The sequence below is a fragment of the Diabrotica virgifera genome, chromosome 10, assembly GCF_917563875.1.
Source record: "Diabrotica virgifera virgifera chromosome 10, PGI_DIABVI_V3a".
Lineage (NCBI taxonomy): Eukaryota > Metazoa > Arthropoda > Insecta > Coleoptera > Chrysomelidae > Diabrotica > Diabrotica virgifera.
The window spans coordinates 18,362,861-18,390,814 of record NC_065452.1 but is presented as its reverse complement, the minus strand read 5'-3'; the positions used below and the strand labels follow the sequence as shown (position 1 = coordinate 18,390,814).

Here is a 27,954-nt window from a genome sequence, read left to right as displayed (position 1 = left end):
TGATTACTCCAATTAATTATTCAATTAATTATCCAATTGTTGCAAATCATTCAAAAAATGAAGAAAAAATCTCAGGGTGCCTTTTTTACAATAAAAAAAAATATCTAAATTATCTTATGTTATACTTATCTTCTTTCGTGGTTTCAGTATCTCTTAGTTGATTCTTATCGGGAGAAAAATAGGAAAGGGAAATAAATAGAAATACATAAATAAACATGCAGAAATATCTTTTATTATCAAATTCAATACTCTAAAAATCGATCAATTAAAACCTGTGGACATAGCTGTCCGAATGAAATTTTTACCACTTAAATTTATTCTAGTTCAAATAAAAATTTATCGGTTTGTTCCCGATGACTTTGATATAACAAGCTAAACAAACAAATTTAGGTATTCGCAAAAATTACTTATACTTCCTATTTAATTTTTGAAATATTGGAATCTTAATTCAAATGCTTTTACTCAAAATTTTAGTTTCCGAACATAAAAAAATCTTTCACATAAATTGACTGGCCTTTTGCTTCACTCACAATGATGTCTCCTCTTGACCCAAACAGCTCTCCCTTGTTGACTATGTTAGGCTACCCATCAAAGCCCTCTCCGTTCTCAAGCTTCAATTCAGCAGCTTACCAGCACTAATTCTCCAAAGAAACAACGAGCCCGGCCTCTTTTAACCAGCACTCGATTCAAACAGCTTCAAAAATTCTCTCCTCTCCTTCTCACCATAATACAGAATCAAAGAGGTATTTCTCCTCAAATTTGATCTGTCTCTCGTTCCACTTTTCAGCTCCACTCTCCACTATCAAACAACCACTGGCACTTGCTTTTTAACTATCCACGAAAACGTTGACTGCTCTTCAGCGATGCCGATCACATAATAATTCCTCTTTCCAAACTATCTGAAAATTCAACTTTCTCTCCTTCCCATTCCAAATTGCCAAACCAATCAGAGACATTTCTTCTTCCCCATTCTTTTTTTCATTCAAAAAAACGCAATCATACTTTCAAAAATATTCCTACCATCATAATATTTACTTTCGGGAAATTCTACAAAATTGACTCGGGGTTAAACAAAAAGAGATTAAAATTCCAAACTTTCTTTTACATTATTTTCTAAAGATATCATTACCTGTGGCTTCTGGCCTCGTGCATAACAAAGCACCGTTATAATCTCCAAATACCCTGAACAATTATTTTCTATTCATATCACTATCTTTCCTTAAGTCTTTTATTTTTCAGGGAAAAAAACTCATTAACGATAACCCACTTCTTAAAAACTACTTATAATAAATAGTTACAAATCAATATACAGGGTGTACCAAATTTATGTGCCCGCGTTATATTAAAATCAATAAAGTTTTTATTCTATCTTTGATTGATTAATTGGTGCACAATAGTACCTATACGTTTAGTTTGTACAGCGTAAAATTTTTTAATTTGCAACATTTTTCTTAGTTTGTGCAATAAGCTAAATAAAAAATTCCATATACAATATTTATAATTCACGCTTTATAATAAAAAAATAATCAAAATAATTGACAAGCAATGTCTGATATGGCACATGACGCCATTAGACCTAAAAGGACATAAATCTCTTCAAATAGTTATCTACAAAATACAAATATCTTAGTTGCCGAATTTAAGAAAATGGTTTAATTTATACTTATTTAATATAAAACTTACTCGATAATGATATCCTGAAGAATTTAGATGTCGTTGATAATTGAGTATGTCGTATCTTGCAAGTCCGTCTCCACTATCGTCAAATTTGACAGGACTTCCAGCCAAGTCTGAAAATAAAGTACAAAATTAATAACTTGATTTTAACAACACAACAAAGTAGCAATAAATGTAGGTAAATAATAATGTATATAATTAATAATTTGTAATAGTAATATAATATAACATATTATATAATAATTAAAAATTGACTATACAAAAATGAAAACCGAACTAGGTAACTTCTGAGTTTGTACGAAGGGTAAGACAGCTTAATCGGTCATATCTCAATAGTAAAATTTTGTTTAAGGCATTAAATACGTATCTACGTCTTTTCTGCACTTAGCTACTCATTTGGTATTATCATGTGGTCAAAAACGGATATAGAAAGTCTTCAGCGGAAAGCAAGAAGACTTCTCACAAAGGCACAAAAACATCATCCCGCATTGCAGTAGAGACAAAAACATTACCGCGGTATCTAGGCGAAAGTGGACTCGTGGACATTTCTAGGCGAAAGATGAGCAATTGGATAAACAAATTGTTAATTTAAGAACTTATTTTCAGGGAAAGCCTCAAACATCTACTCTGCATTGTGCAATGTGTGCAGAAGATGACTCAATGCCACTTAAACTGAGGGAACGAGAAATGCGCATAAACCACCTATCTTAACAAGAACAAATGCGCATCTGGATGGGTAAACCTCTGCATGGGCGGCATCTCCATGAGGTCAGCCAAGAATATGTTGACAATAGAGCGTCGAACTAATGGTTGGTATCAGGAAAGATGCTTACCGAGACAGAGGGTTTCCTACTTGCCATTCAGGATCAGGTTATTCCAACTAGAAATTACCTGAAGTACATTGTCAAAGATCCTCAGGTACAAAACGACAAATGCCGATATGGATGTCAAGCCCAAGAATCCATCCAACATTTTACCTGGGGCTGCCAGGCGTTTGTCGGAACTGATTTTAAAGAACGCCACAACTCAGTAGGAAAGATTCTTCACCAAGAAATAACTAGCAAACTTGGTCTCCTTCAAACCGACCATCTTCCTTATTATCAATACGTCTCTGAAAGAATGCTTGAAAACGACAACTACAAGCTATACTGGGATCGCACTGTATTACACAGACCAAACAGTGGCACACAATAGGCCGGATCTCATACTAGTTGATAAACTTACTAGGCAAACAACATTAATAGAGTTGGCGATACCTAACAACAATAATCTACGTGTTAAACACAACGAAAGGATCGCCAAGTATAGAGATCTCGAAATACAAATAAGGAGACAATGGAGAATGGAAAGTATTCAGACAATACCTATTATTCTCTCTACTACTGGAGTCATTCCGAAGAACCTCATAGAAAACATCAAAAAGCTGGGTATAAATGAACATCTTTAAAGGGGTGATACACACGCGAGTAAGTACGCGAACTTATGGCTCGACGACCTTTTTCGAGCGTGTATCACAGCAAGTACGCGTACTTTAAGTCCGCCGAGTAAGTACGCCGTCGATCCAACAAGTTTGAAATCTTACTCGTAACCCGTACGTGTATCCGGCGTTATCGAAATGCCTCCCACCTTTTCAGGTAAATATTTTCATACATGAAATGCCTGCCAGGTACAATCGAAATGCCTCCGTTTCGTTAATCATTTAGGCTGATATTTTGTCTATTTAATCTCTGTATAATGACACAATGTTGCCAAATCATTGATGGAGCTTGAGCCCCCCCGAAATTTTCAGAGAAAGGACAAAAAGGCTACATTTAAGTTTACATAATGGGTCAACCCATTAAATTAGCCCCCCCCCAAAACCAAATCCTGGCTACGTGCCTGAGAACCACAAATTCTTTAATTAAACTTCCCAAAAATATATCTGAATTTCATAAAGCTTTTGATTCATCTTCTATTATTACAAATAGAAATGAAAATTTTATAATTAAAAATGACAAAGATATTCATATTGTTATATTAACATGTTTTTCAAATCTTAGTTTTCTTTCGACTGTTTCCAGTTGGTATGTTGTTGACGGAACTTTTGAATACTGTCCTCGTTTTTTCACTCAATTGTTTTTAGTATACATGGCTTGAAAAATGGACATTATATTCCTCTTGTCTTTTGTTTATTTCAAGATAAAAAGTCATCTTCATATTATCTCGCTTTTAAATATATCATAAAAGAATGTTTTAAAATTAATTGTCCTGTATCCCCTAAACTTCAGACTTTGAAATTTCCATTCATAATGGTATTCGTATGGCATTTCCTGAAGCAGATCTTCATAGAAGTCGTTTTCATTTGGGTCACACATGGTATAGAAAGGTTCAAGCACTGAGATTAGCTCCAGAATACCAGAAAAAAGGTGTTGACTCAACAGAAATTACGCATTTTCTTATTTATATTTTTGGTCTTTCATTCTTACATCCTGAAGATGTTAGCGATTTTTTTGCTATAGATTTGGCAGAAATTATACCAGTCGATGAAAGAGTCACCCAGTTTTCATTTCACATATTATTGCGTTTAAAGTTACACTTATATTTTCACTAATTAAGCAAATTGCCTAGAAATAATTCAATCGTTTAATTGTTGAAAGGAGAAAAGTTACATTTTATAAGTTTTGAGAAAACCGTAAAACACTATTTTAAGCTATACTAAATTATTTTTGATTATTTGTTTTTGAGTTAACCTAATTATTTATAGGCTGTTTTATCCTCCTGATGAAAATATTACCATCTTATCTATGATATTTTGTTTGTTTATGCCTACCTTGTATTAAATTAAAATAGATCAAAAACAAGTGCTATACATCACATCATGATTTTGACAGCTTACCACACTTATAAAAAATCAAATTATTCTTCTATTTAACAAATCCTGATCAAAAAAATAATCAAACTCTACTAAAAAACATAAGATTTCAGCAAAATTAGGTACACAGAAAATAAAAAATTTAACCACGAGGACAGTTTCTAAATTTTTTGATACCGACGGCGACCACGATCTTTAAAACCGCGTACTTTAAGTCTGCCGTGTGTATCACACGCTTTACAAGACTATGCAGAAAGCTGTGCTACTCTCGACGTCCACATGCGTACGAAAATTTTTGGGAGATACTCCGCTACCAACTCACCTAGGGCTCGATAGCAGAGTTTCACCAGAGCTCAATTCTTTTGATAATCTATCTGGGATGAGTAAATTTTCCCCCTTAGAGAGAGTGTGGGCCGTTAATGTAAGTATATATACTCAATGTGTAAATTTGCGTGTAAAAATTGAAATGCTTTGTAGAAATGCTTACATTGAGTGTCCCCGTTTAGGATTTTGTCCTCTTCAGGGTTTGTAGTGAATGTATTGTGTTGAACATCGAAAAAGTGGTAGCAAAAGCAAACAGTCCGAAAAACGCACTGGGGCAAGTGTGGTGTTCCTGGTGTTCCTGGGCTATGCCGGACGGTGGTGGCCAGAAGGCTACAAGACAACAGAGACGAAAGTTTGATGGAGTTGATGTTGGTTCCATTGACATTTACGTGTACTGTCCGTGCTTTGCCCTCGACCACTCCTCTAGAAACCATTGTACGCCAACTGGTAGAACCAGCGGCCCTCGTCGGCGGTCAAGAGGTGGCTTTTGAGCGCAGCGTGGACAGTGAGCGTTCGAGTGATGAAAATAGTTGCAGCTATTTTCTTGGGACGAACAGGTATAATTGTGCAATGAAGTTGGGAAACCGCAAAAAACCAACTTCTCCCTGTTCGGGGTAGGGAATAGGATAAGTTAAAGGTGTTAATGTAAGTAATTAATAATAAGTAATAATAAGAACAAAAGATTCCGCACAAATTTCGGAACAAACGACCATCTACAAGTAGTAAAGCTACTAATTGAAAAGTCAATAGAATATAATAAGCCCCTATGATACGATAGAGCTGGATAGCATTTTAGAAGCTCTAAATGAATGCCGCATTGATTATCGTTATAGAACGGTGATAGTACTATCTATATCTACAGTACTCTCGTCTATAAGATTTATAAAAAGGCAACAATGAGTGTTAATAAAGCAAACAAATAAGCATATAACTCTGCGTAACACAAGGCAACACACTCTTTCCAAAACTATTCATAACTGTTCTTGAATATGCCTTTAAGATGCTCAACTGGGACAATAAAGGGATCACAATAGATGGAGAAAAGTTAAATCATCTTCGTTTTGCAGATGACATAATCCTCATAACTGATGACCTAGGAGAAGTAAAGGAAATGCTAAATGAGTTAGACGCTATCTGCTGGAAAATAGATCTGAAAATGAATTTTACTAAAAATAAATTTATGACTAATCTGATTACTATCAGACGGCTGATTATACGTGAACAAGAAATATAACTAGTGGAAAAGTACATTTTCTTAGGCAAATATAACCAAACATGCGTAATAAAAACAAGATTAACTCTTGCTTGGGCAGCCTACGGACCGTTGAGAAACATATTTGGGAGCAGTATACCGATTAGCTTAAAAAGATAAGTGTTTGATCAATGTGTGCTGCCGGTAATGACATATGGAGTAGAGCCTCTGACTCTAACCACGGTAACAAAGTCGAAAATGAGGGTAGCTCAAAGGCGTATGGAAAGATCCATGCTGGGCGTAACCCTACGGGATAAAATAAGAAATGAAGATCTGAGACAAAGAACCGGTATCGCAGATGTTATAGAACGTATTACCAAGCTCAAATGAAATTGGGCAGGACCGTGACCCGTCAAAATATCCCGGTCAAAACAGCCCCGTCAAAAAAGCCCCGTCAAAATAGCCCGAACACAAAATAGCCTCGACAAAATAGCCCGCAAACAAAATAGCCCCGACAAAATAGATCGCACACAAAATAGCCCCGGTCAAAACAGCCCCGGCTAAAATAGCCCCGGCTAAAACAGCCTCTTATATTCAATTACATAATTATTTATACAAGGTGTCCAAAAACTTTTTTTTAATTTAAATTATTTGACAAAAAGGAAGAATGTATTTAATTTATTTAATTTAAAATGAATTTTACTGTTGCCCGAAAACAGAAAAAAATGTTTATATCATAAATTAACATTTATTTTCGCTTAACTTAAATATTCAAACTTCCAAGAGGCAGGAAAGTCAGGACTCGAGTACTCTGAAAAGACAATTTTTATTTAATATGGTTAAGATAAACATCTGAATAGAGGATAATTACCATTTCCGAAAAAATGTATTTTTAAGGAATTATTTCATGATGAATTCTGAAGGGAGCTTTTTTCAGCGTTATCGAAATGCCTGCCACTTTTCAGGTAAATATTTTCATACATGAAATGCCTCCCAGGTACAATCGAAATGCCTCCGTTTCGTTAATCATTTAGGCTGATATTTTGTCTATTTAACTCTGTATAATTACACAATGTTGTCAAATCATAATTTAAATAGGTAGTATCTATCTATTTTGATTTTTCTAATTCTTAATTCAGTGTATATAAAATCGTCGGTGATTCTGCAAAACCTCGTATGAGAATTTTATTCTTTCCAGAATTTAGTTTTTTGCCCTGTCAGAAACTCCGTTAAAAATACAAATGTTAACGTAATGAAAGTGCCAAGAAACCTAATGACGTTAACATAGTTACGAAATGACATTTTCATTACGTTAACATGTGTATTTTTTAAAGGAGTTTCTGACAGGGCAAAAAACTAAATTCTGAAAAAAATTCCCATACGAGGCTTTGTAGAATCACCGACGAAATTTGTTTCACATAAATATTTCACAGTACGACATATTTCTTTTTAGAAAAGAAAGTTGTTACCCGACAATCTAATATCCAGCTTTTCTGGGTAATTCCAATTCCGATTCTAAACTCTTCTTAATGATTCCATAAATAGGTACTTTTACCTTAATCTTTTTGATTGTTGATATTCTCTGAGTACGAGTTTATATTCTCTGAATTTACATGTCTGAAAGTTCGACATTTCCTCTACATTCTACATATTTGGGCCGAGCGCTCTTTATCTTTACAAAGAACCACAAAACCATGCGAAAGTTTTCATTCCAAGTATGATTCTTCTTTCTACTGCCCTCATCCTAACATTAATAATTTTATTGATATAATTTTACAATTTCAAATAAATATCTACATTAAAATGAATTTTGTTTCGACACCAAAAAAAATTATTGGGGAAAGTACAGCAAAAATAAATTTTCTAAATGAAAATATTTTAGAATTAAGAGAATGTAAAATAAATAGATTAGAATTTGTCAAAGTAGTATCATATAAAAGGAAAAATATTTTGTAATTTTCAAATAAGTTTTTTGTGATGTTATTTTTAATAAATCTATAAAATACTTATTATGTTTTTGTATTTTTTGTTAAATTATTAGTAACCAAATTTATAAATACCGCCTAGTGTGAATAATGTTTAATACATAAAGGTTGAAAATAAAATAAATTAAATAACAAAATACCAATTTTGCCAAAAAATTACAAAGGGACGAAGATGTGGCAACGTCTCACCTTCACATGAAGATTAGAAGCATGTAATTTATTTAAAGCTTGGGAGGCAATTCGTATGTGACCATTTTAGCGACAGGTAAGAAACCCTTTTTCGGGAGGCATTTCATATGCGGCCCTTTTTTTTCGGGGCTATTTTGTCGGGGCTATTTTTCGGCGGGCTATTATTCCGCGGCTATTTTGTCTGCAGGCTATTTTGTCGGAGCTATTTTGTGTGCGGGATATTATGTCGGGGCTATTTTGTCAGAGCTTTTTTGACGGGGTTATTTTGACGGGGTAGCTGGCAGGACACGTAGCCAGGCTGAAGGATTCAAGATGGACACGAAAAATGGACTGGAGACTAAGAGAAGATAAACGCAGTAGAGGAAGGCAGGTTACACGATGGACAGATGATATCAGGCGCATTAGTAAAAACTGGCAACAATCATCACAAAACCGTGAAGTGTTGAAACAATTGGGGGAGACCTATATCCAGTAGTGGACGTAAATTGGTTGGATGATCATGATGATGATGATAATGTATGTCATCATCATCAACACGTAGCGCTACAACCTTGGGTGTGTCTTTGCTGACTGTACAACTTTTTTCCAATTTGTTCGGTCTTCCATCAATCTAGAGTCAAATGGAATGCTCATTTTCCGGAGATCTGCTTGGATGTTATCTCTCCATCGCATTCTGGGACGTCCGAGTGGTCTTTTGAGTGTGGGAATCTCCTCCCATGCCAGTCTTACAAGTCTCTCGTTATGACGTCTGTGAACGTGGCCTGCCCATCTTAGTCGCTGTGATTTAATTTATTGGACAATATCGGCGTCATTGTAGAGTGCTTTTAATTCGATATTGTTTCGTTTAAAAACGTCTGAGCTTTTCTTCGTTTGCTTTGGCTATGGTGCACGTTTCGGATCCATATGTGAGTAGAGGTCTAACGATGGATTTATAGATTTTGATCTTTGAACTTCTTCTAAGATTTTTTGATTTTAAAAGCTTATCCAGTGCGAATAGGTAGCGATTTGTCGATTGGATTCTGTCTTTAATTTCTTCAATAACATCGTTGTCAGCTGTGATTATGGCTATCAGATACTTAAACCGTTGAACTCTTTCCAAATTGAAGGTGTTGACCGTCACATTTTGTCCTATCCTGTCTCTTCGTGTCGTTCTATTTCATCATCATCAATGGTGCTACAGCCCTATGAAAGAGCCTCGACCTTCTCGAGCCTATTACGCCAGTCAGTCCTATCCATTGCCAATTGTTGCCAGTTTGATGCGCCTATTTCTCCTATCCTCATCCACACCATCCTCCCATCAAAGTTTTGGCCTACCCCTATTTCAACTTCCCACAAGTTGTGACATAAGGATTCTTCTAGGAGGGTTGTTCTGCTGTGATCTTGCTAGATGTCCTGCCCATCTTAGTTTTCCTATTCTTATAAGAGATACTACGTCTTTACCACCAAATATATGTTTATATCTGTGGTATACCTCGTAGTTGTACCTCCTTCTCTCGACACCATTTTCACAGATACCACCGAATATTCCTCTCAGGATGCTTCGTTCAAATATAAGCAGGAGGTCTTCATCTGCCTTGGATATGGTCCATGTCTCCGATCCATATGTTAACACTGGTTGTATAAGGGTTTTATATATTATGGTTATTTTTGTTTTTTGACTTAAGTTTCTGCTTCTCATATGTCTACTCATTCCAAAATAGCATTTGTTTGCTAGGATTTTCCTTTGCTTGATTTCTTCGGTCGTAACGGTGTCCTTGGTGATCAGAGTCTCCTTGGTGATCAGGGAGCCTAAGTATGTGAATTTGTCCGCCACTTCAAAGGTAGAGTTATCAACCGTGAATTGGTGGCCGATGTTTCTGGCTCTATTGTTGATGCCATCATCTTAGTTGTCTTCTCGTTTACTTGCAGGCCCAATATTTTTTGAGGAATTTGAGAAGGTGGTATACATTTCTTCTAGCTTGCGTGTTGTGCGGGCAACTGGGTCCACGTCATCTGTATATGCCAAAATTTGGGATGATTTAATAAAAATATTTCCTCTGTTGTCTATTCGGACATCTCTGACCGCCGTTTCCAGAGCTATGTTAAAATGGAGACACGCCAGTGCATCTCCCTGTCGCAACTCAACATGCGTTTCAAACGCCTGTGATTGTTCGTCCTGTATTTCAACTTTGAAAACAACTTTACTCATTGTAGCCTTAACCAATCTTATCAGTTTATCAGGGATCTGGAATTTATCCATGGCTTCATACAATTTATTTCTTAGGACACTATCATAGGTCGATTTAAAATCTACAAAAAAATGGTATGTGTCGTTATTGCATTCATTGGTTTTTTCCAGTATTTGCCTTAGCACAAAAATCTGGTATGTTGTTGATCGACCAGGCCTAAAACCACTTTGATATTCTCGATGAAGGTCCTCTGAATGTGCACTTAGGCGACCATATAAGATAGTCGAAAATATTTTGTAAGCTGCATTAAGGAGGGTTATTCTCCTATAGTTTCTACATTCCAATTGATCACCCTCTTTGTGTAGTGGGCAAACGATTCCAATACATCACTCTTCTGGGATTTGTTCCTCGTTCCAGGCTCTCAGTATTATTTTATATATTTGATTAGTCAGAGTAGCACCTCCACATTCAATAAGTTCCGCTAGCATGCCATCATTTCCTGGAGATTGTTTATTTTTTAGGTGTTTTAGTGCATCTCGTACTTCTTGAATTGATGGAGGCTCTAATGGTGTATTGTTGCTTGCTTCTGGGGGTGGTTGATTTGGATCTTCTTTTCGTTCTATTTATACACATATATTTCGTCTTCTCTTCATTAATCTTCAGCCCTACTTCACTTGTGGCTTCTTCCAGCTTGTTGAAAATGTCTTTTATGTATAGTATGGAGCCTCCATTCAGATCAATGTCATCTGAATATGCTAGTAATAGATTGGAAACCTTGAACCGACAGCAATTCTGTTTTTATTTCAGCCGACCTCATGGCTTTCTCTAATACAAGGTTAAAAAATAGTGGAAATAACGCATCACCCTGTTTGAGTCCACTGTTGATTTCAAATCTGCCAGACAGTTTAATAATTTTTACACGTACTTTAAATATTCTACCCTCCATATATACTCTGGTCATCCGAATGAGTTTCTTTGCTATTGAGAACTCCGCCATAGCATTCCATACTTGGCTTCTTTCTACGCTGTCATATGCATGTCGAAAATCTATGAAGATATTGTGTGTGGGTCTGTTATACTCACATCCCTTTTCTAGAAGCTGCCTCAGCGTGAATGGTTGATCTATTGTTGATCTGTTTGTCCTAAAACCGGCTTGATATTCTCCTAGGACATTTTCAGCATAAGGGGTTAGTCTACTAAGAATATGTTTGAGAGGATTTTATATGCCGTATTTAGGAATGAAATTCCTCTATAATTCGAGTATTTTGTTTTGTCCCTTTTTTTGTGGATGGACACTATGATTATGATGTTTTCCTTCCATCTTGCTGGTATCCTTTCTTCTAACCATAGATGTGCGTTATTAACTGGTGGATTTGGCGATGTAGTGCGTCTCTCCAATATTTCAGAAATTCTGCTGGTACCTCGTCCGTACCCAGCGCTTTCTGATTTTTGAGCTTATTTTTTTTTCAGCTGTTTCCGACGTTCCTCATCATACCATATTTTTGTTCTCTTCTGCCTAATCCTTCCAAAGATCTTGTCGGCTGTCTTGGTTATTATTTCGGCCGTCGTTTTCCACAGATCTTTTATATAATTGTATATACTTTCAGAGGTCAATGTTTCTTCAAGTTGTTCTCTATATTTTTGTTGTTTTTCTGTATTCTGCAATTTGTCCATGTTCCCTTGTGGGTTCCTTGTTGTTTTATTGTATCTGTGGCTAGATATTCTGGATTTGATTTTTGCTCTGACTAATTAATCATCTGTGTCTCCGTCCTATTCCGCTGAGGCTTCTTACGTCTATGATATTGTTCCCATCACAGGTATCTACAATGATGTGGCCAATTTGATTTCGCGTAATATGGTCGTTTGAGTCCCAGGTTTGCTTATGAATGTCTTCATGCGGAAACATAGCTGACTTTATTAGCATACTATTAGCTGCTGCAGTTTCTGTGATTCTTAAGCCATTGTCATTGGATATATTGTGGAGGCTCTGTTTACCTATTGTGAGGTATAGGCTGATGTATGTAGACTATAGTAAAAAGTAAATTGTCTATTAGCAACTAAAAAATAACACAATAATATTCCATACTATACTTTTTAAACGCCCAATTGACTCAAAATTCAAATCACAAAAGCAAACAATTACCGTTTCAGAATTCCTTAAATTTAATTTAATATTCTTTCCAACGAAAAATCAAGTCTTGAAAACTGAAACTCAACAATACTAAGTATTTTGTTCCAATTGTAAAATACAAAATCCAACTTCAAACAAAGTTTAAACTTTTTGGTCCCTTCTGACTTACACCTTCGAAAACATCGGTTATTGTGTTTCCCTTTGAGTATATGGCACTTTTGGTTCCTTGGAGCTTTCACAGGGGTGGAAAGATAGATAAAACAATGCTTTAGTCATGACTGTATACAATAAAAATAAGTTCATGCCAGACAGAAAGATATCTTCATTTAATTATATCATTTATAAAAGTTTTTCGCTATAAGTTTTATAGGGGTTGAAGTTATCAGTTAATATTTTTGATAACATAAATTATAAATATAAAATACGGTAATACATAAAATCGTTCCCTAAGGCATGCCGCACATCAAAGAAACATGAAACGTGAAACATTAACCTTTAACTACACGCGCTGGCGTATTTTGTACGCCAGATGTAAGAATTCTACTGCAAATATATTTAAAAATTTAATTTTTGACCTTGCTTATCTCTCTAACCTATCACTGGAATGTGCTTTACAATTTGGTTTTAGTTTCGTTATAATCGGCATTCTGGGAAGATCGTACTTTACATTTTATTATTTGTTGTTTCCGGTGGTGGACAATATACCCCACGATTATATTAATATAAGTCGTAATATAAGTACATATTTCGATTGTTTTTTAGTCATTATGGCACAAAATATATTTTTCTGTATAAACAATAGTTTTTCTCCTGTAAAAAATCACATGTAAAAAAATTTTTTATTAGTAATTTTATTTGTCATGGAATCCAGTTATTCCATGATTCCAGTTATAAATCCCAATTGGCTTACTGAAAAGGAACTCCAAGTATTCACTGATGCCGAATAAGGTTTATAACAAACAAATAAGTGTATTTTTTCAAAAAAAAAAAAAAAATAAATCCACTGTTTTTAAGTGTATTTTCTTGTGGCGTAAAAAGTACGCCACGCGTGTAGTTATGTTATAACTTGATGCGCGGGTAGTTAAAGGTTAAACGTGAAACATGAAACCAATAAATTGTAAAAAAATAACCGTTTCATGTGATATGCTAATCGACGAAACATAAATAAAACTTGTATAGTCGGTAATGGATAGTGACGTGGTCGTTGCTGTCGGCGCCGCTCTTTAATTGCTTTTTAATATCAAAGAAACGTGAAACATAAATCGTGAAACATGAAACAAATAGATTGTGAAGAACGAAACCGTTTCATGTTATAGAGTGTAGGAAACAAAGGTTGAGCTTCGCAAATAAGTCCGGTTTTATTTTTTTTAGTATATCAAGGGGTGCTTTTAATGAGACTAACTTTTTCTTAAAAGATTTCGCCCCGGAACACCCATTTTCATCCATTTAAAGGGGGTAGTTTGTGGTTTTTGCGAAACGTAGCCCTTCCTGTACATTATTGCAAAAAATCCTTAATAGAAATATGAAGAGGACTATACTTCCTACAATTTATTCCGCGACAGCATATATCTATGATACACCGTTTAGCGGAGGTGGCGCCCCAAATTTGACAAGTTTTTAAAAAAGATGTTTTAAATTAAATTATTTTTTCCTAACCGTAATGGGAATCAAGAAGCAACCCAGCGGCAATTATTAATCACAAATAAATGTCTGATTTTTTGGTATAGGTTTCATTTAAGGGCAATTGACAGTTTTTTAATTACAGGGTGTTAAATTTTAAAAAGCGCTTTTTATATATACCATCTGAACCGCTTATGCTAGCGTAAAAAAATTTTCAGCGATTACCCATCTACAAGTATTATTTAAAAATTTGTATAATTCACCCCTATATTTTCCCCGAAACCACCCAAAAAAAAATGAAAAAAGAAAATATGCAAAAATTTACTCTGGGAAACCACTGTGGCTGTAAGGTCAAAGAAGGTAAAATGTGTATAGGTCATAATATGTAGCAGACAGTGTGTTCTTTTATTTGTCATAAGTATTTTATTAATAAAATGAATAGGTGACGAAAAAAAAAAAACAAAAACTGGAGCCCGCCAAAGCATTTCTGAGGTTTGCGGCGCCACTGTGCCGTAACGGTTGCTTATACGAAAAAAATGCATAGGACCTTATTTGTAGATCAAATAGTGGTTTTTAATTCTGTATAAGCGTTGTTTCAAAAAATACATAGGTAATGAGAAAATCGTAAAAGCTTGCTCGTCAAACTTATTTTCAGGGATAGGGGTAGTTTCCGCAGGGATGTTGCAATAATCATAATATATATGTATTTATAAAAAACCCTACCGATGAAGTAGGATTTTTTCCTACCTCCTTTAAAGGAATGAAAATGGGTGTTCCGGGGCAAATCTTTTAAAAAAAGTTAGTCCCATAATAAGCACCCCTTGATATACCAGAAAAAAAATAAAGCCGGACTTGTGTCGAGTTTGCAAAGTTTAACCTCTGTTTCCGACACTAATATACTAATTAAAGAAACAAAAATAAAATTTGTATAGTAAATAATGGAAAGTGATGATGACGAGGTCGTTGCTATTGTGGCAACTCTTTTATTACTCTCCAAAAATCATAACCATAGTACATAATATGGCCGCATATGAAATGCCTCCCGAAAAAGGGTTTCTTACCTGTCGCTAAAATGGTCACATACGAATTGCCTCCCAAGATTTAAATAAATTACATGCTTATAATCTTTATGTGAAGGTGAGACGTTGCCACATCTTCGTCCCTTTGTAAGTTTTTGGCAAAATTGGTATTTTGCTATTTAATTTATTTTAGTTTCAACCTTTATGTATTAAACATTATTGACACTAGGCGGTATTTATAAATTTCAACTAACTTATACATATGCAATTAGTTTTATAACCATTATAATATATTTTATAATAACCATTATTTTTGGTTAGTAATAATTTAACAAAAAATACAAAAACATAATAAGTATTTTATAGATTTATTAAAAATAACATAACAAAAAACTTATTTGGAAAATATTACAAAATGTGTACAGAAATATAAAATTACAAAATATTTTTCCCAAATTTATATGATAGTACTTTGACAAATTCTAATCTATTTATTTTACATTCTCTTAATTCTAAAATTTTTTCATTTAGAAAATTTATTTTTGCTGTACTTTCCTCAACAATTTTTTTTTTGGGTCGAAACAGAATTCATTTTAATTTCTACATATTTATTTGAAATTGTAAAATTGTATCAATAAAATTATTAATGTTAGGATGCTGGCAGTAGAAAGAAGAATCATACTTGGAATGAAAACTTTCGCATGGGTTTGTGGTTCTTTGTAAGTCTGAAGAGTGTTCAGCCCAAACTTTATCCCTTTTTCACATCCCTGTGTTTTCACAAATGCTTTGCAGGTTTTTTATTACATGTCCACCGTTTTACTGTATCTTTGGCCAACATTTTTTGAAAACCGGATGTAAAATCATCAATTGATAGTAAAGGTTTGCCCTTTTGACTGACACTTATCGTTGATTCCATTATTTCGGATGTTATGACAAACACAATTTGATCTTGAAATCGACGAACTGACAAGCTTGAAATAGACAAACTGAATGATGCAGGAACTAATAAACTTTCAAGAATTTATACAACATTTATGCCTGGTTGCACCAACAAATCTTAAGCTCCTGCTTAGCCCAGCTCTGCTTCTAGATAGGGCCGCTTTAAGTCTAACTTATTTTGCACCATAATTTTCGATTTTTATCGATCCAATCTACGTGGCAATCCATTGTGACAAGCTGAAAATTAATCTCAGACTCAATGGCGTATAACGCTTATATTTCTTAAGCTGGGCTTAAATCACGTCTTAAGCTTAAAATTTGTTGGTGCAACCAAGCATTAGCCCATTAGCACAATTTACAAAAGAGAATATAAACAAACAAAAAGATTAAGGTAGGCCGATGCCACATTATGCGTTTTGACCGGATGCGGTGAAAACGCATCCGTTTCCAACGCAACCGGACCGACCTGTCACACTATGCGTTTAGTCTGGTGCAGTTTGTAAGCGCGTACCGATGACTCAAAACGCATCCATTTCCAACGCAACCGGATCGATCTGTCATACTATGCGTTTTCACCGGATGCGGCGGAAACGCATCTGGTCAAAACGCATAATGTGGCATCGGCCTAAAAGTACCTATTTATGGAGTTATAAAATGGACTTATAAAAATATGGAAGAGATTAGAATCGGAATTGGAGTTTCCCAGAAAAGCTGGATAATTGATTGTCGGGTAACAACTTTCTTTTCTAAAAAAAAAAATGTCGTACTGTGAAATATTTACGTGAAACAAATTTTATGTACACTGCATTAAGAATTAGAAAAATCAAAATAGATAGATACTACCTATTTAAATTATGATATGGCAACATTGTGTCATTATACAAAGATTAAATAGACAAAATATCAGAGTAAATGATTAACGAAACGGAGGAATTTCGATTGTACCTGGAAGGCATTTCATGTATGAAAATATTTACCTGGAAAAGTGGGTGGCATTTCGATAACGCCGCATAATATTTGGTTGCAAACGAATTCATTAATCATCTTGCTAAATTTCAATCAATGTAGAGAATGAATATTCAAACATTTACATTGTTTTATTGTGGGTCCTGGTTTAAAAAAACGATATTTTCTTGTTATTGTCTATTCGAGTACCACTCCAGGTTATAATTGTACAACTCTTTGTTCTGCTCCACCACAGAAAGCAATGCAATATTAAATTCTTGAGCGGCATTCATTTTCCGCACGTAATTAATTATTCAAAACAATGAAACTGATATCGAAAAATGGAACACGTCCTATTTCATGAAACAAGTTTCATGAAGATAAAAATGTTTCATGGGCATGAATCACACTCGTTTGATAGATATATGCGGACGTCTATTTGTTTAGCAGTGTTTTATTTCCATGAAACGTGTTTCACGTTTTATGTTTTGAAACGTGTTTCACGTTTCATGTTTCTTTGGTGTGCGCCTTCGGAAGATAAAAATGTTTCACACGCATGAATCACACTCGTTTCATTGGTATGCGGACTTCAATTTGTTTAGCATTGTTTTATTTTCATGAAACGTGTTTCACGTTTTATGTTTCATGTTTTACGCTTCATGTTTCTTTGATGTGCGGCCTGGCCTGCCTTAGCCCGACCGCACATCAAAGAAACATGAAACGTAAATTACGTTCCATGGAAATAAACCACTGCTAAACAAATATACGTCCGGCCATTTATGAAACTCTCCGAAAATAAAAATGTGTCATGAGCATGAATCACACTCGTTTCATTGGTAGGCGGACTTTGAGATTTGTTTAGCAGTGTTTTAGTTTCATGAAACATGTTTTTCGTTTCATGTTTCATGTTTTTCGTTTCATGTTTCTTTGGTGTGCGGCTTGGCTACCAGCTCATTCACATGAGGGCCGTTTGGCAACGTCGACGTCGCGGTTTATCTGAAAAACCCAATCGCCGCGGTTCAAGTTGTCAAAGAACAAATGGAATCGAACACATGCAACCGATCCGTCGTCAAACCGCGGCGGTTGTAAATTTACTAGGGGAGGAATGGGACCCTCAGTCAACCGCTGGCAAACCGCCCTCATTTGGACAAGCGCTAAGCGATAGCGATGGCGGTTGTTGGCCAAACACCGGTTTTCAGTTATACCGGTTTTTTTACTTGTTAACGATCAAAAAAACTGGTTATCCCAAAAATTGGTTTTCGGTTTTTTGAATCAATATCCAATACTCAATAGGTTACAACGTTACGTTTATATATGCCAGGAAAATAAGGCAAAAATATACCATGTACGGGGCACTTGAGCAGCCAGATTGCAAATGGGTTTTTTGGGTACTATATACCTAATATTTTATATTTATTATAAATACATAAATGCCCGTCACAGTTTGGACGAGAAATTTAGTTATTAACAAATAAGGGTCAAAAATGGGAGTTTTTGTTCGCTACTGGTAAAAATACGGTAACTAAATAATATATAATTTATAATATTTTTCTTTTAGTAGATGAGCCAAGGTTTAAAAAGCGCTTTTCGAATTTTGGTCCGATCATTTGTTGCTTCGGATATTGCAAAATAAAACTAAAATTTCGAAAATAAAAAATTTGCTATAACTTTTGCGAAAATGAATTTAAGATTTTCATATTGCATGAAAAGTTGAGTCCACACAGTGCACAAAAATTTTTAAGACGATTCGTCAATTAGTTTAAATTTTATTCATTTTGTTTATCCCACAGAGCTTTATTTTCGCAATGTTATTGTTCAGAAAATAATGATATAGTAATTCTGTGGAAACAATATGAAAGAAGAATAGTCATATTTTCAACGCGTTTAAAAAAATCATTAAAAAGTCATTTTTATCACTCCGAAAACATTTTACTAAAATAGAGTAATTTTTGTCTTATTAACAATTTGAACTACTTTGTTAATATTGACTCTAGGCTAAAGCTACAATGTTATTTGAAAAACTGGTACTTTTATACGAATTTTCAAACAAAATCTTTTCGCCTGGGTTCTTTACGGTCAAAGTTAGCCACTTTTATTATTTAATTGACGGCTACTGTGTTTATAACAATTAAGCAACCTAACTAGGGCCATTTTGAAGTTGAAGGTATACAGTTTATGTGTAAAAGTTTTAATTAACTTTGTACCTAAACAGAAGTTGTTTTAAAAATGGCGTCCTAACGAATGGATTCGTGGTCGGTGGAGGGAAATTATTAAAATCCGTGCACTCAAAAAATGAAACTGATTCCTCATACATATGCTGCGATTAATATCGTTGGAGCTTGTTGATGGATTTTCATCAAAATTTTTTTTATTTTGTATGTACTCGTAGTCTTAAAGAGTACGTTGTGTACATACATCCCCACCTCACATTACAAAATGTTAGGGGGAACTCCGCTTATCACTCAGGAATATGAAAAATTACTACCGATTCTAAGACCTACCCAATATACATATATACAATTTCATAAAAATCGGTCAAGCGGTCTCGGAGGAATATGGAAACTAACACTGTGACAGGATAATTTTATCGATGTAAATATATACATGTCTATTAACAAATAGGTTTTGGCGATAGAACAGTGAAAATTAAGGGTTTTATGTATTTTTTAATTCTATTATATTAATCATATAAAATTAAAGTAGATAATTTTGTCCAAAAAAATAAAAAAAAATGTCAGGGGCAAACCCCCTTGTAACTTATGGGTATAAAAATTGGATTAAAACCTATTCTCTGTCCTATAACTATAGGATATACGTGTAAAATTTCATAAAAATCGGCCAAGTCGTTTCGGAGTAGTATGGTAACTAACACTGTTACAGGCGAATTTGATGTATCTAGAAGTAACTGTGAATTAAGTAATAAAAGTGTCTACCTTTGACCCTAATTAACCTGGCAAAAAGTTTTTTTCTGATAATTCGTGTAAAAATACCAGCTTTTGAAATCCTTTAGTAGATTTACTCTATAATCAATATTAACAAAGCTATTCAAATTGTTTATAAGCCAAAAATGACTCTATTTTACTAAACTGTTTTCGGAGTGATAAAAACGACTTTTTAATGATTTTTTTCAATACTTTCAAAATATAACTCTTCTTCTTGCATGTGGTAACGTCAGCGACCGTCATCGTTTCGGCGAAATAAATATTGTACGTATGTATACATATATTATAATGTATGCATGTAAAACCTATTTTAGGATGGAGAAAAAGGATTTATTTCGCGACCGTCATCGCGACCGTCATCTTTTCGGCGAAATAAATTTTGTACATATAATTATTATGTGTACATATGTATACATAAATTGTGTAGAAGTATTTAAATTTATAATAAATGTACAATCTATTTTGGGATGGGGAAAAGGATTGATTTCGCGACCGTCATGTCATCGCGACCGTCATCGCTTCAACGAAGTAAATTTGGTACGTATATTATTATAATCTACGTATAATAATAGTAATATTATTGAAGTGGAAACTTCTTTAGGGACGTTGTGCACTTTTTAGATGGGGAAAAAGTATTGAATTAGCGACCGTCATCACGATCGTCATTGCTTCGACGAAATAAATTTTTGAAGTGAACACTTCTTTAGAGACGTTGTGCACTTTTTAGATGGGGAAGAAGTATTGAATTAGTGACCGTCATCGCGACCGTCATTACTTCGACGAAATAATGTTTTGAAATGAAGACTTTCTTAGGGATGTTTTGCCCTTTTTAAATGGGGAAAAAGTAGTGTTGAATTAGCGACCGTCATCACTTCGGCGAAATAAATTTTTGAAGTGAAAACCTCTTTAGGGACGTTGTGCCCTTTTTAGGTGGAGAAAAAGTATTAAATTACCGACCGTCATCACGACCGTCATTGCTTTGACGAAATAATGTTTTCAAGTGAAAACTTTCTTAGGGATGTTTTGCCCTTTTTAAATGGGGAAAAAGTATTGAATTAGCGACCGTCATCGACAAAAATAAATTTTTGAAGTGAAAACTTCTTTAGGGACGTTGTGCCCTTTTTAGATGGGGAAAAAGTATCGAATTAGCGACCGTCATGGCGACCGTCATTGCTTCGACGAACTAATTTTTGAAGTGAAAACTGCTTTAGGGAGATTTTACACTTTTTCGATGGGGAAAAAGTACCGTCATTGCTTTAACGAAATAAATTTTTGAAATGAAAACTTCTTTAGGGACGTTGTGCACTTTTTAGATGGGGAAAAAGTATTAAATTAGCGACCGTCATTGCTTCGAAGAACTAAATTTGTGAAGTGAAAACTTTTTTAGGGACGTTTTGCACTTTTTAGATCGGGAAAAGTATTGTGTTTGCGACCGTCATCACTTTGCCGAACTAAATTTCGTACGTATAATTATGTATATGTATACATAAATAGCATAGAAAGTACGTAACGCGTATATAATATAGGTATAACACTTCTTTTTGGATGGGGAAAAAGCATTGAGCTCGTAATTTACATACTACAAGAAGTTTTCACTTCTGTCGGCACTCCCATGAGTTGTTTAAATTTTTTTCTTTGGGGTTATCTAAAATCACGTGTTTAAGTTAGGCGACTAATATGCTTGCAGGATTTGAGACAAAGAATAATTGATGAATGTGAACTAGTACGTGGAGAAATCTTGCAAAAAGTGACTGATGAATTTATTTATAGGCTTGCACGTGAAATGATTTTTTCATTTGAAATGATTTTTTTTGTTTTTATTATCTTGGTCTAACGTAAATAAATTAACCTATTTTTTAACTGTGAAGAGATTTATTTCTTGTTTTAATTGTCTTTTCTTCCAAACTTGGTATGTATGAATTAAAAATAACAAGTTCTTTTAAAATCTGCAAAAATATACAGGGTACATATATTACTTAAAGTAAATAAGTTAAGGGTATTTCCGGTGAAACCGGAAAAGAAGTAGTTACAAAAGATATGGCATCAGATGCCTTTCGCGTCACTGCACTTGCATGCACAGTTTAATAAATATTGTTCTTTTAGTTTCAAAGATATTTGCTTTGTTCCATACTTTATCAAAAGTCTGTGTTTGCCCACATTGCGTCTGACCCTCATAAATTCCGTTCAAATCGAGTGGAATGTTTATTTTATTTAATAAAAGCTTATTCTGTTTTATTGCCTCAAAGTTGGAAACTCAAAAGTTTTGTATTAATTAGGATTTGTTTTTGGCGGTAACGCACAATTGCCTGAAACTCCAACGGATTTCGTGCACTTCTTCCAGATTATAATGAATTCATGGTTAATTTGTTAACAGATTTATTAAAAGTTGTACACTTTTTCAACTTTGTAGCAGATGGTCTTTTGTTTCCGTTTTTAATACTTGAAGAAACGAATATAAAAATGGAAACAATTGAAATTTTTCGACGATTATACAATAATTTTTAAGTTAACGATAATAAATTTCCTTAATGAAAGAACATAGAGTGAGGACGTTTAGGTTGGAATAAATAAAAATATTTTTGGGTCTAACAGTATTTTAACAAAATGCTTTTTCACACTTCAATAATTTTTAATTTCAAATGCGCATCTTACGCTACAATTGAATGTAGTAATAAAATAACCACTCTCATAAAATTACAATACATGTAAATCAAAATGTAATTCCGTATAAGTTGGAATAAATTTTTTATCAAAGTTTAGGTCAAAACAATAGTTATTTATGTAATAAGTCAGTAAAGTTACTCTTTATCGAACGAGTCTGATAATATGAGCAGAGCGAGCCTAGCGAGCTAGGCGAATAACAGACGAGTTAGATAAATAGTCTTTACTGACGTGGTGCATACAAAATTTTATCGCCAGCAATTTGATATTCTAGGCGTATATGCTCCCAATGACGATGCCCAGATAGCAGTAAAAGATTTTCAAGAAATATTAAAGGATCAAATAGAACAGGTTTCGAATACGCACGAATTGATTATAGCAGGAGATTTAAATGCCAGAGTAGGCAAACAAGACCACAGTAATGTAGTGGGAAAATATGGAGAAGAAAGAATTAATGACAATGGGATAAGGTTGATCAATCTATGCGAGGAGTATGAACTTAAAATATACAACACATTCTTTGAACATAAGGATATCCATAAATTTACTTGGTACCAACACACACGTGGACTTAAGTCAATCATTGACTATCTAATCTCGAGACAAAATGCAAAATTTAGCATCCAGGATGTTAGAGCTTTCAGAGGGGCTGGTTGCGGATCAGACCACTGCTTAGTAATCGGTAAAATGTATGCTCCATTTATACCAAAACCAAATAACTCCGAAGAAAAAGAACACAAAAGGAATTCATATGATCCAGAAATAGAAAAATATAATATTAACAGCTTACAACATGAAAGCACACAATATCTGTACCGTAACAGACTTGAACAGAAACTAAGTCAAGAACAAAGAACAACTGAAGAAGAATATAATCACATAAAAACATGCATAAAACAAGCAGCACCAGAAGCACTAGGAAACTTAGAAAACGGAAAGAAACCAGAATGGTGGGATAAAGATATCGAGAAAAAAATAGAGAAGAAAAACAACTTCACCTACAACGTCTACAAAATCAGGAAAACGTTGAGATTCAACAACAATACAGGGACCTAAATAGAGAAGTAAAAAGAGAAGTGATTAAAAGAAAAAAACGCAACCTGGACCAAAAAATGTGAATACATAGCTCAACAATTAGGAGGAACTAGGAGTTCAGAAGCATGAAAAATGATAAAGAATGTCGGAACATCACATAAAGGTGGCCCCACAATTAAGAGTATATTTGATGCCGAGTGGGAACAACATTTTAAGGAATTATTGGTAAAAAAACGACCACAATACATAACAAGAATACAAGAAAAAGAGAATGATATACAGAGTGAACACGAAATAGAACTAGATAAAACCAAAATGGAAGAAGCTATTAAAACTATGAAATCCCGGAAAGCACCCGGAGCTGGAGGGATTAATCCTGAATTAATAAAATATGGCTATGGGATATGCTTAAAAATCTTTTCGAAAGATGCCTGAATGGAGAAAAAGTACCAGATGAATGGCTAACATCACATATTACTCCCATACATAAGAAAGGACCTAAAAATAACCCCAAAAACTATAGGGGAATCGCAGTCATCAGCACCATTGGAAGATTATACTCCAGGCTATTAAGAAATGAAATAGAACAAGAAATTCAAGGAAAGCAAGCTGAAGAACAAGCTGGTTTTCGTGCGGGACGTTCAACGGTAGACAATCTCTTCACTTTAAAAATAGCACTAGAAAAAAGAATACAAAGAAATCAGGAAACCCACATTGCTTTTATCGACCTAGAAAAAGCCTATGATAGTATCCCCATAATAGAACTATGGAATTAAATGAAAGACATCGGTATCGATGGAAAACTCATACAAGCAACTAGAATGTTGTATGAGACCACTAACACCAGAATCAAAAACGGCAAAAATTTCACTGAGGCATTTAATACTTCAAAAGGCCTTCGACAAGGATGTTGTCTATCTCCCACTCTCTTTAAGATATACCTTGACCAATCCTTACAGAGGTGGACAAAAGCAGTAAAACCGATGGGACTGAAAGTGGGAGACGACTCCCTATTTACATTATACTTTGCGGACGAGCAAGTTATTATAGCCCAAGATCAAGATGACTTAAGCTATATGATACGGAAGCTAAATGAACATTACCAACAGGCAGGATTAGTAATAAATATGGATAAGTCAGAATACTTCATAGTGGGAAACGAAGACATTGAAAACCTACCATTGGAACAAGGACATATTGTTGGTGTGAAACAATGCAAATATTTGGGAGCTATATTTAACAAACGAGGAAATAGTGAAGAAGAAGTACAACACAGGATAAATAAATGTAAAAGCATCACTAGATCCCTCAATTCAATTTTATGGGACAAAGATATCAGGAAGGAAACAAAGAGAAGAATATATGAAAGTATAATGAAGAGCGTTACAATCTACGGTGCATAAGTTTGGGACATAGGTGCAAGAAATAAAAAGAAGCTACTTAGTACCGAAAAGGACTTTTTGAGGAGAAGTTGTCAGGTTTCGAGATTACAACATGTAAGAAATGAAACAATTAGAGAACGTATGAAGGTCGAAAAACTATAATGGAGGTATTGAAAAGAGACAGCTGACATGGTTCGGTCACGTTAAAAGAATGAATGAGACTCGCTGTCCGAGAAAAATATTAGAGTGGGTCCCACTGGAGAGACGAAGAAGAGGACGACCACGGAGAAGCTGGTCAATATTCAGGAGGCAATGGATTCGAGGCAATTAGATGAAAATATGTGTTACGATAGAAAAAATTGGAAGCGGTATGGAGAGGCGGCGACAGCCGTAGAAATCCATTATATATATAATTTGATATTAGTTTTAATACTTAGTTACAATTTACAATTTAAGAATTTTTTAAAATTTTAGACGTAATAAAAATTTCATGACCGTGATGACATGTGACTTCTGCATGATGGCCGCTTTCGATTTTTAATCGACAGTTATCAATATTGAATAATTTTAAATCGGTTAAGTGTTGATTTATTTTATATGAATATACATAATTACAAAATGCTGCAGAATTTCACTTTTAGATATCAATTTAATTAACAATGCCGTAAATTTTGTACAATATTTTTAATAATTAAAGTAAATATAATTTGTAAGTTAACTCAAATAAATAATCGATTACTGCCATCGACCACTTACATTCAATTCCGATTGATCGCGGCAGGTAAAGTAAAATTTTCCTTTCAGTACAATAAAGTGTTACTTTACTGCCGCAAATGAGGGCAAATGAGTACAATAATGAATAAGTTTAGTGACGGTTGGCGATAATAGTTATTTATGTACCAAGTCAGTAAAGTTACTCTTTATCGAACGAGTGTGATATTATGAACCGAGCGAGCCTAGCGGGCGAGGCGAATAACAGACAAGTTCGATAAAGAGTCTTTACTGACGTGGTGCATACAAAATTTTATCGCCAATAATTTGATATTCGTTTTAACACTTACTTACAATTTACAATTTAAAAACTTTTTAAATTTTAGAGGTCATAATAATTTTATGACTTTTGCAAGATGGCCGCTTTCGATTTTTAATCGATAGTTATCAATATTGAATTATTACTAAATCGGTAAAATTTTAATTTATTTTATATGAATATAATTACAAACTGCTACAGAATTTTCTTTTTGATATAAATTTAATTGATACATCTTTTTTTGCATAGCTCAAGAACCAATCTTTTATATAAGACACTAAATTAAATTTGGCCCCTAATTTGTTAAATAATTGTAAATCAAGATTTAAAAAAAAGTTTTGCAAAAAAATATTATTTTCATTATAAATAAGCACTATAAAACATTTTATTTTGCAGAAATTGTTGCGTTGTGGTACCATTAAAAAGCACAAAAAAAAGTTGAAAAATATTCAGTAGTTTATGAGATTTTTAATTTGTTTATTAAGTATTACCATTTTTTCAATTGCAAAAACGCGCTTGTTGCTGACACAGTATACAATTTTTTAAGATCTTTTATGTTTTTTCTTTAACTTTTATGTATATTTTTAGTAAAATCATTGAGAAATCTAAATTTCAATTAAACTCCCTACCAAAATGACGTTGGAAAATTGTTGGAATTTGTTTAAAACTTGATTTTAATAACATCGCCAGGATTAAAAATTTTAAAAAGAGCTGTTTCGATATTCGTGTTTTTGGTAATTTTTCACACATTTACAAATGTTGCATTTACAAATACAACAATTTTTTGCAGATTTAAATCCAGAATGCAGATCCAAATTTAAAAATTAATAATTTGTTTATTTATCAATATTAACATTTAGTGCGTGAGTACATCTATGAAGCTACGTAACAATTCCATTTATAAATATAGTAAAATTTGTAGAATATTTTTAAAAATAATGATATTCCCAGCGACTTTAAATGAAAACTGTGTACCTGAAAATTGGTGGAGGCGTATATTGCAATATCTCCGTTAATAATGGGCCAATTTCAATGTTTTTTTTAATTTGAGTTAGCCTATAAAAATAATTACATCTCCATGATCCATTATGCAATAAATATTCATTAATTAGATACAACAATTTGTTTTCAAAAAAATTTTTTTGTCTAATATTGTGACATAATAAACATTAGCACAAAAGATAACAACGAAACAGTAATAAAACAAATTTTTTATATTAACATACCTTATAGATAACAAAATAGTATTGAATTGACATTTCAATTTTGTTAAAGAAACATAAAAATTGTTTTCTTGGTACAATATTTTACATGTAATTTTATAAGCTTTTATGACAAGTAGATACAGTAAAAATTGTGTATATATGTATAAATTTTTTTTCTTTATTATTATTTTATACATATTATAAATTTTATTAACAAATTTAATTCATTGTCATCATTATTTTCATAGGTACATACTATAATATCATTATTATTGTCATTATAGTTTACATCTTCACTTAAATCAATTTCAACTATATTTTTTTTTCGAAACGAAAAAAGTTTTGTGTTTTTTTAACTTTTTAATCCTAATTCAGTACTAGCTTTTTAACTTTTGATACCAAATTTGTTTTAATACTGTTTTGTTGTTACCTTTTGTGCCAAATTTTATTTATCACAATCATAGAGAAAAATATAATTTTTGAAAAAAAAATATAACAAATTTATGAATACTTATTGCAAAAAGGGCATGCAGATGTTAGTATTTTAAATGCTACCCCACATTAAAAACATGTTGAAATTTACCCATTAATAACGGAGATATTGCAAATTACTCCTCCACCAATTTTCAGGCAAAAAAATTTTCATTTAAGGTAGCTAT

General features: G+C 33.7%; 1 protein-coding gene across 1 annotated transcript in view; it reads right to left on the bottom strand.

Moving 5' to 3' along the window:
* Positions 1-231: 231 nt before the first annotated feature.
* The window catches only part of LOC126878603 (metabotropic glutamate receptor-like), a 360,918-nt gene continuing 333,195 nt past the window's right edge, over positions 232-27,954 (bottom strand). The window contains exon 4 of the mRNA XM_050641413.1: positions 232-1,790. Within this exon, the coding sequence (XP_050497370.1) occupies positions 1,627-1,790 (164 nt within the window). The 3' untranslated portion in view covers positions 232-1,626. The remainder of the gene's footprint in view (positions 1,791-27,954) is intronic.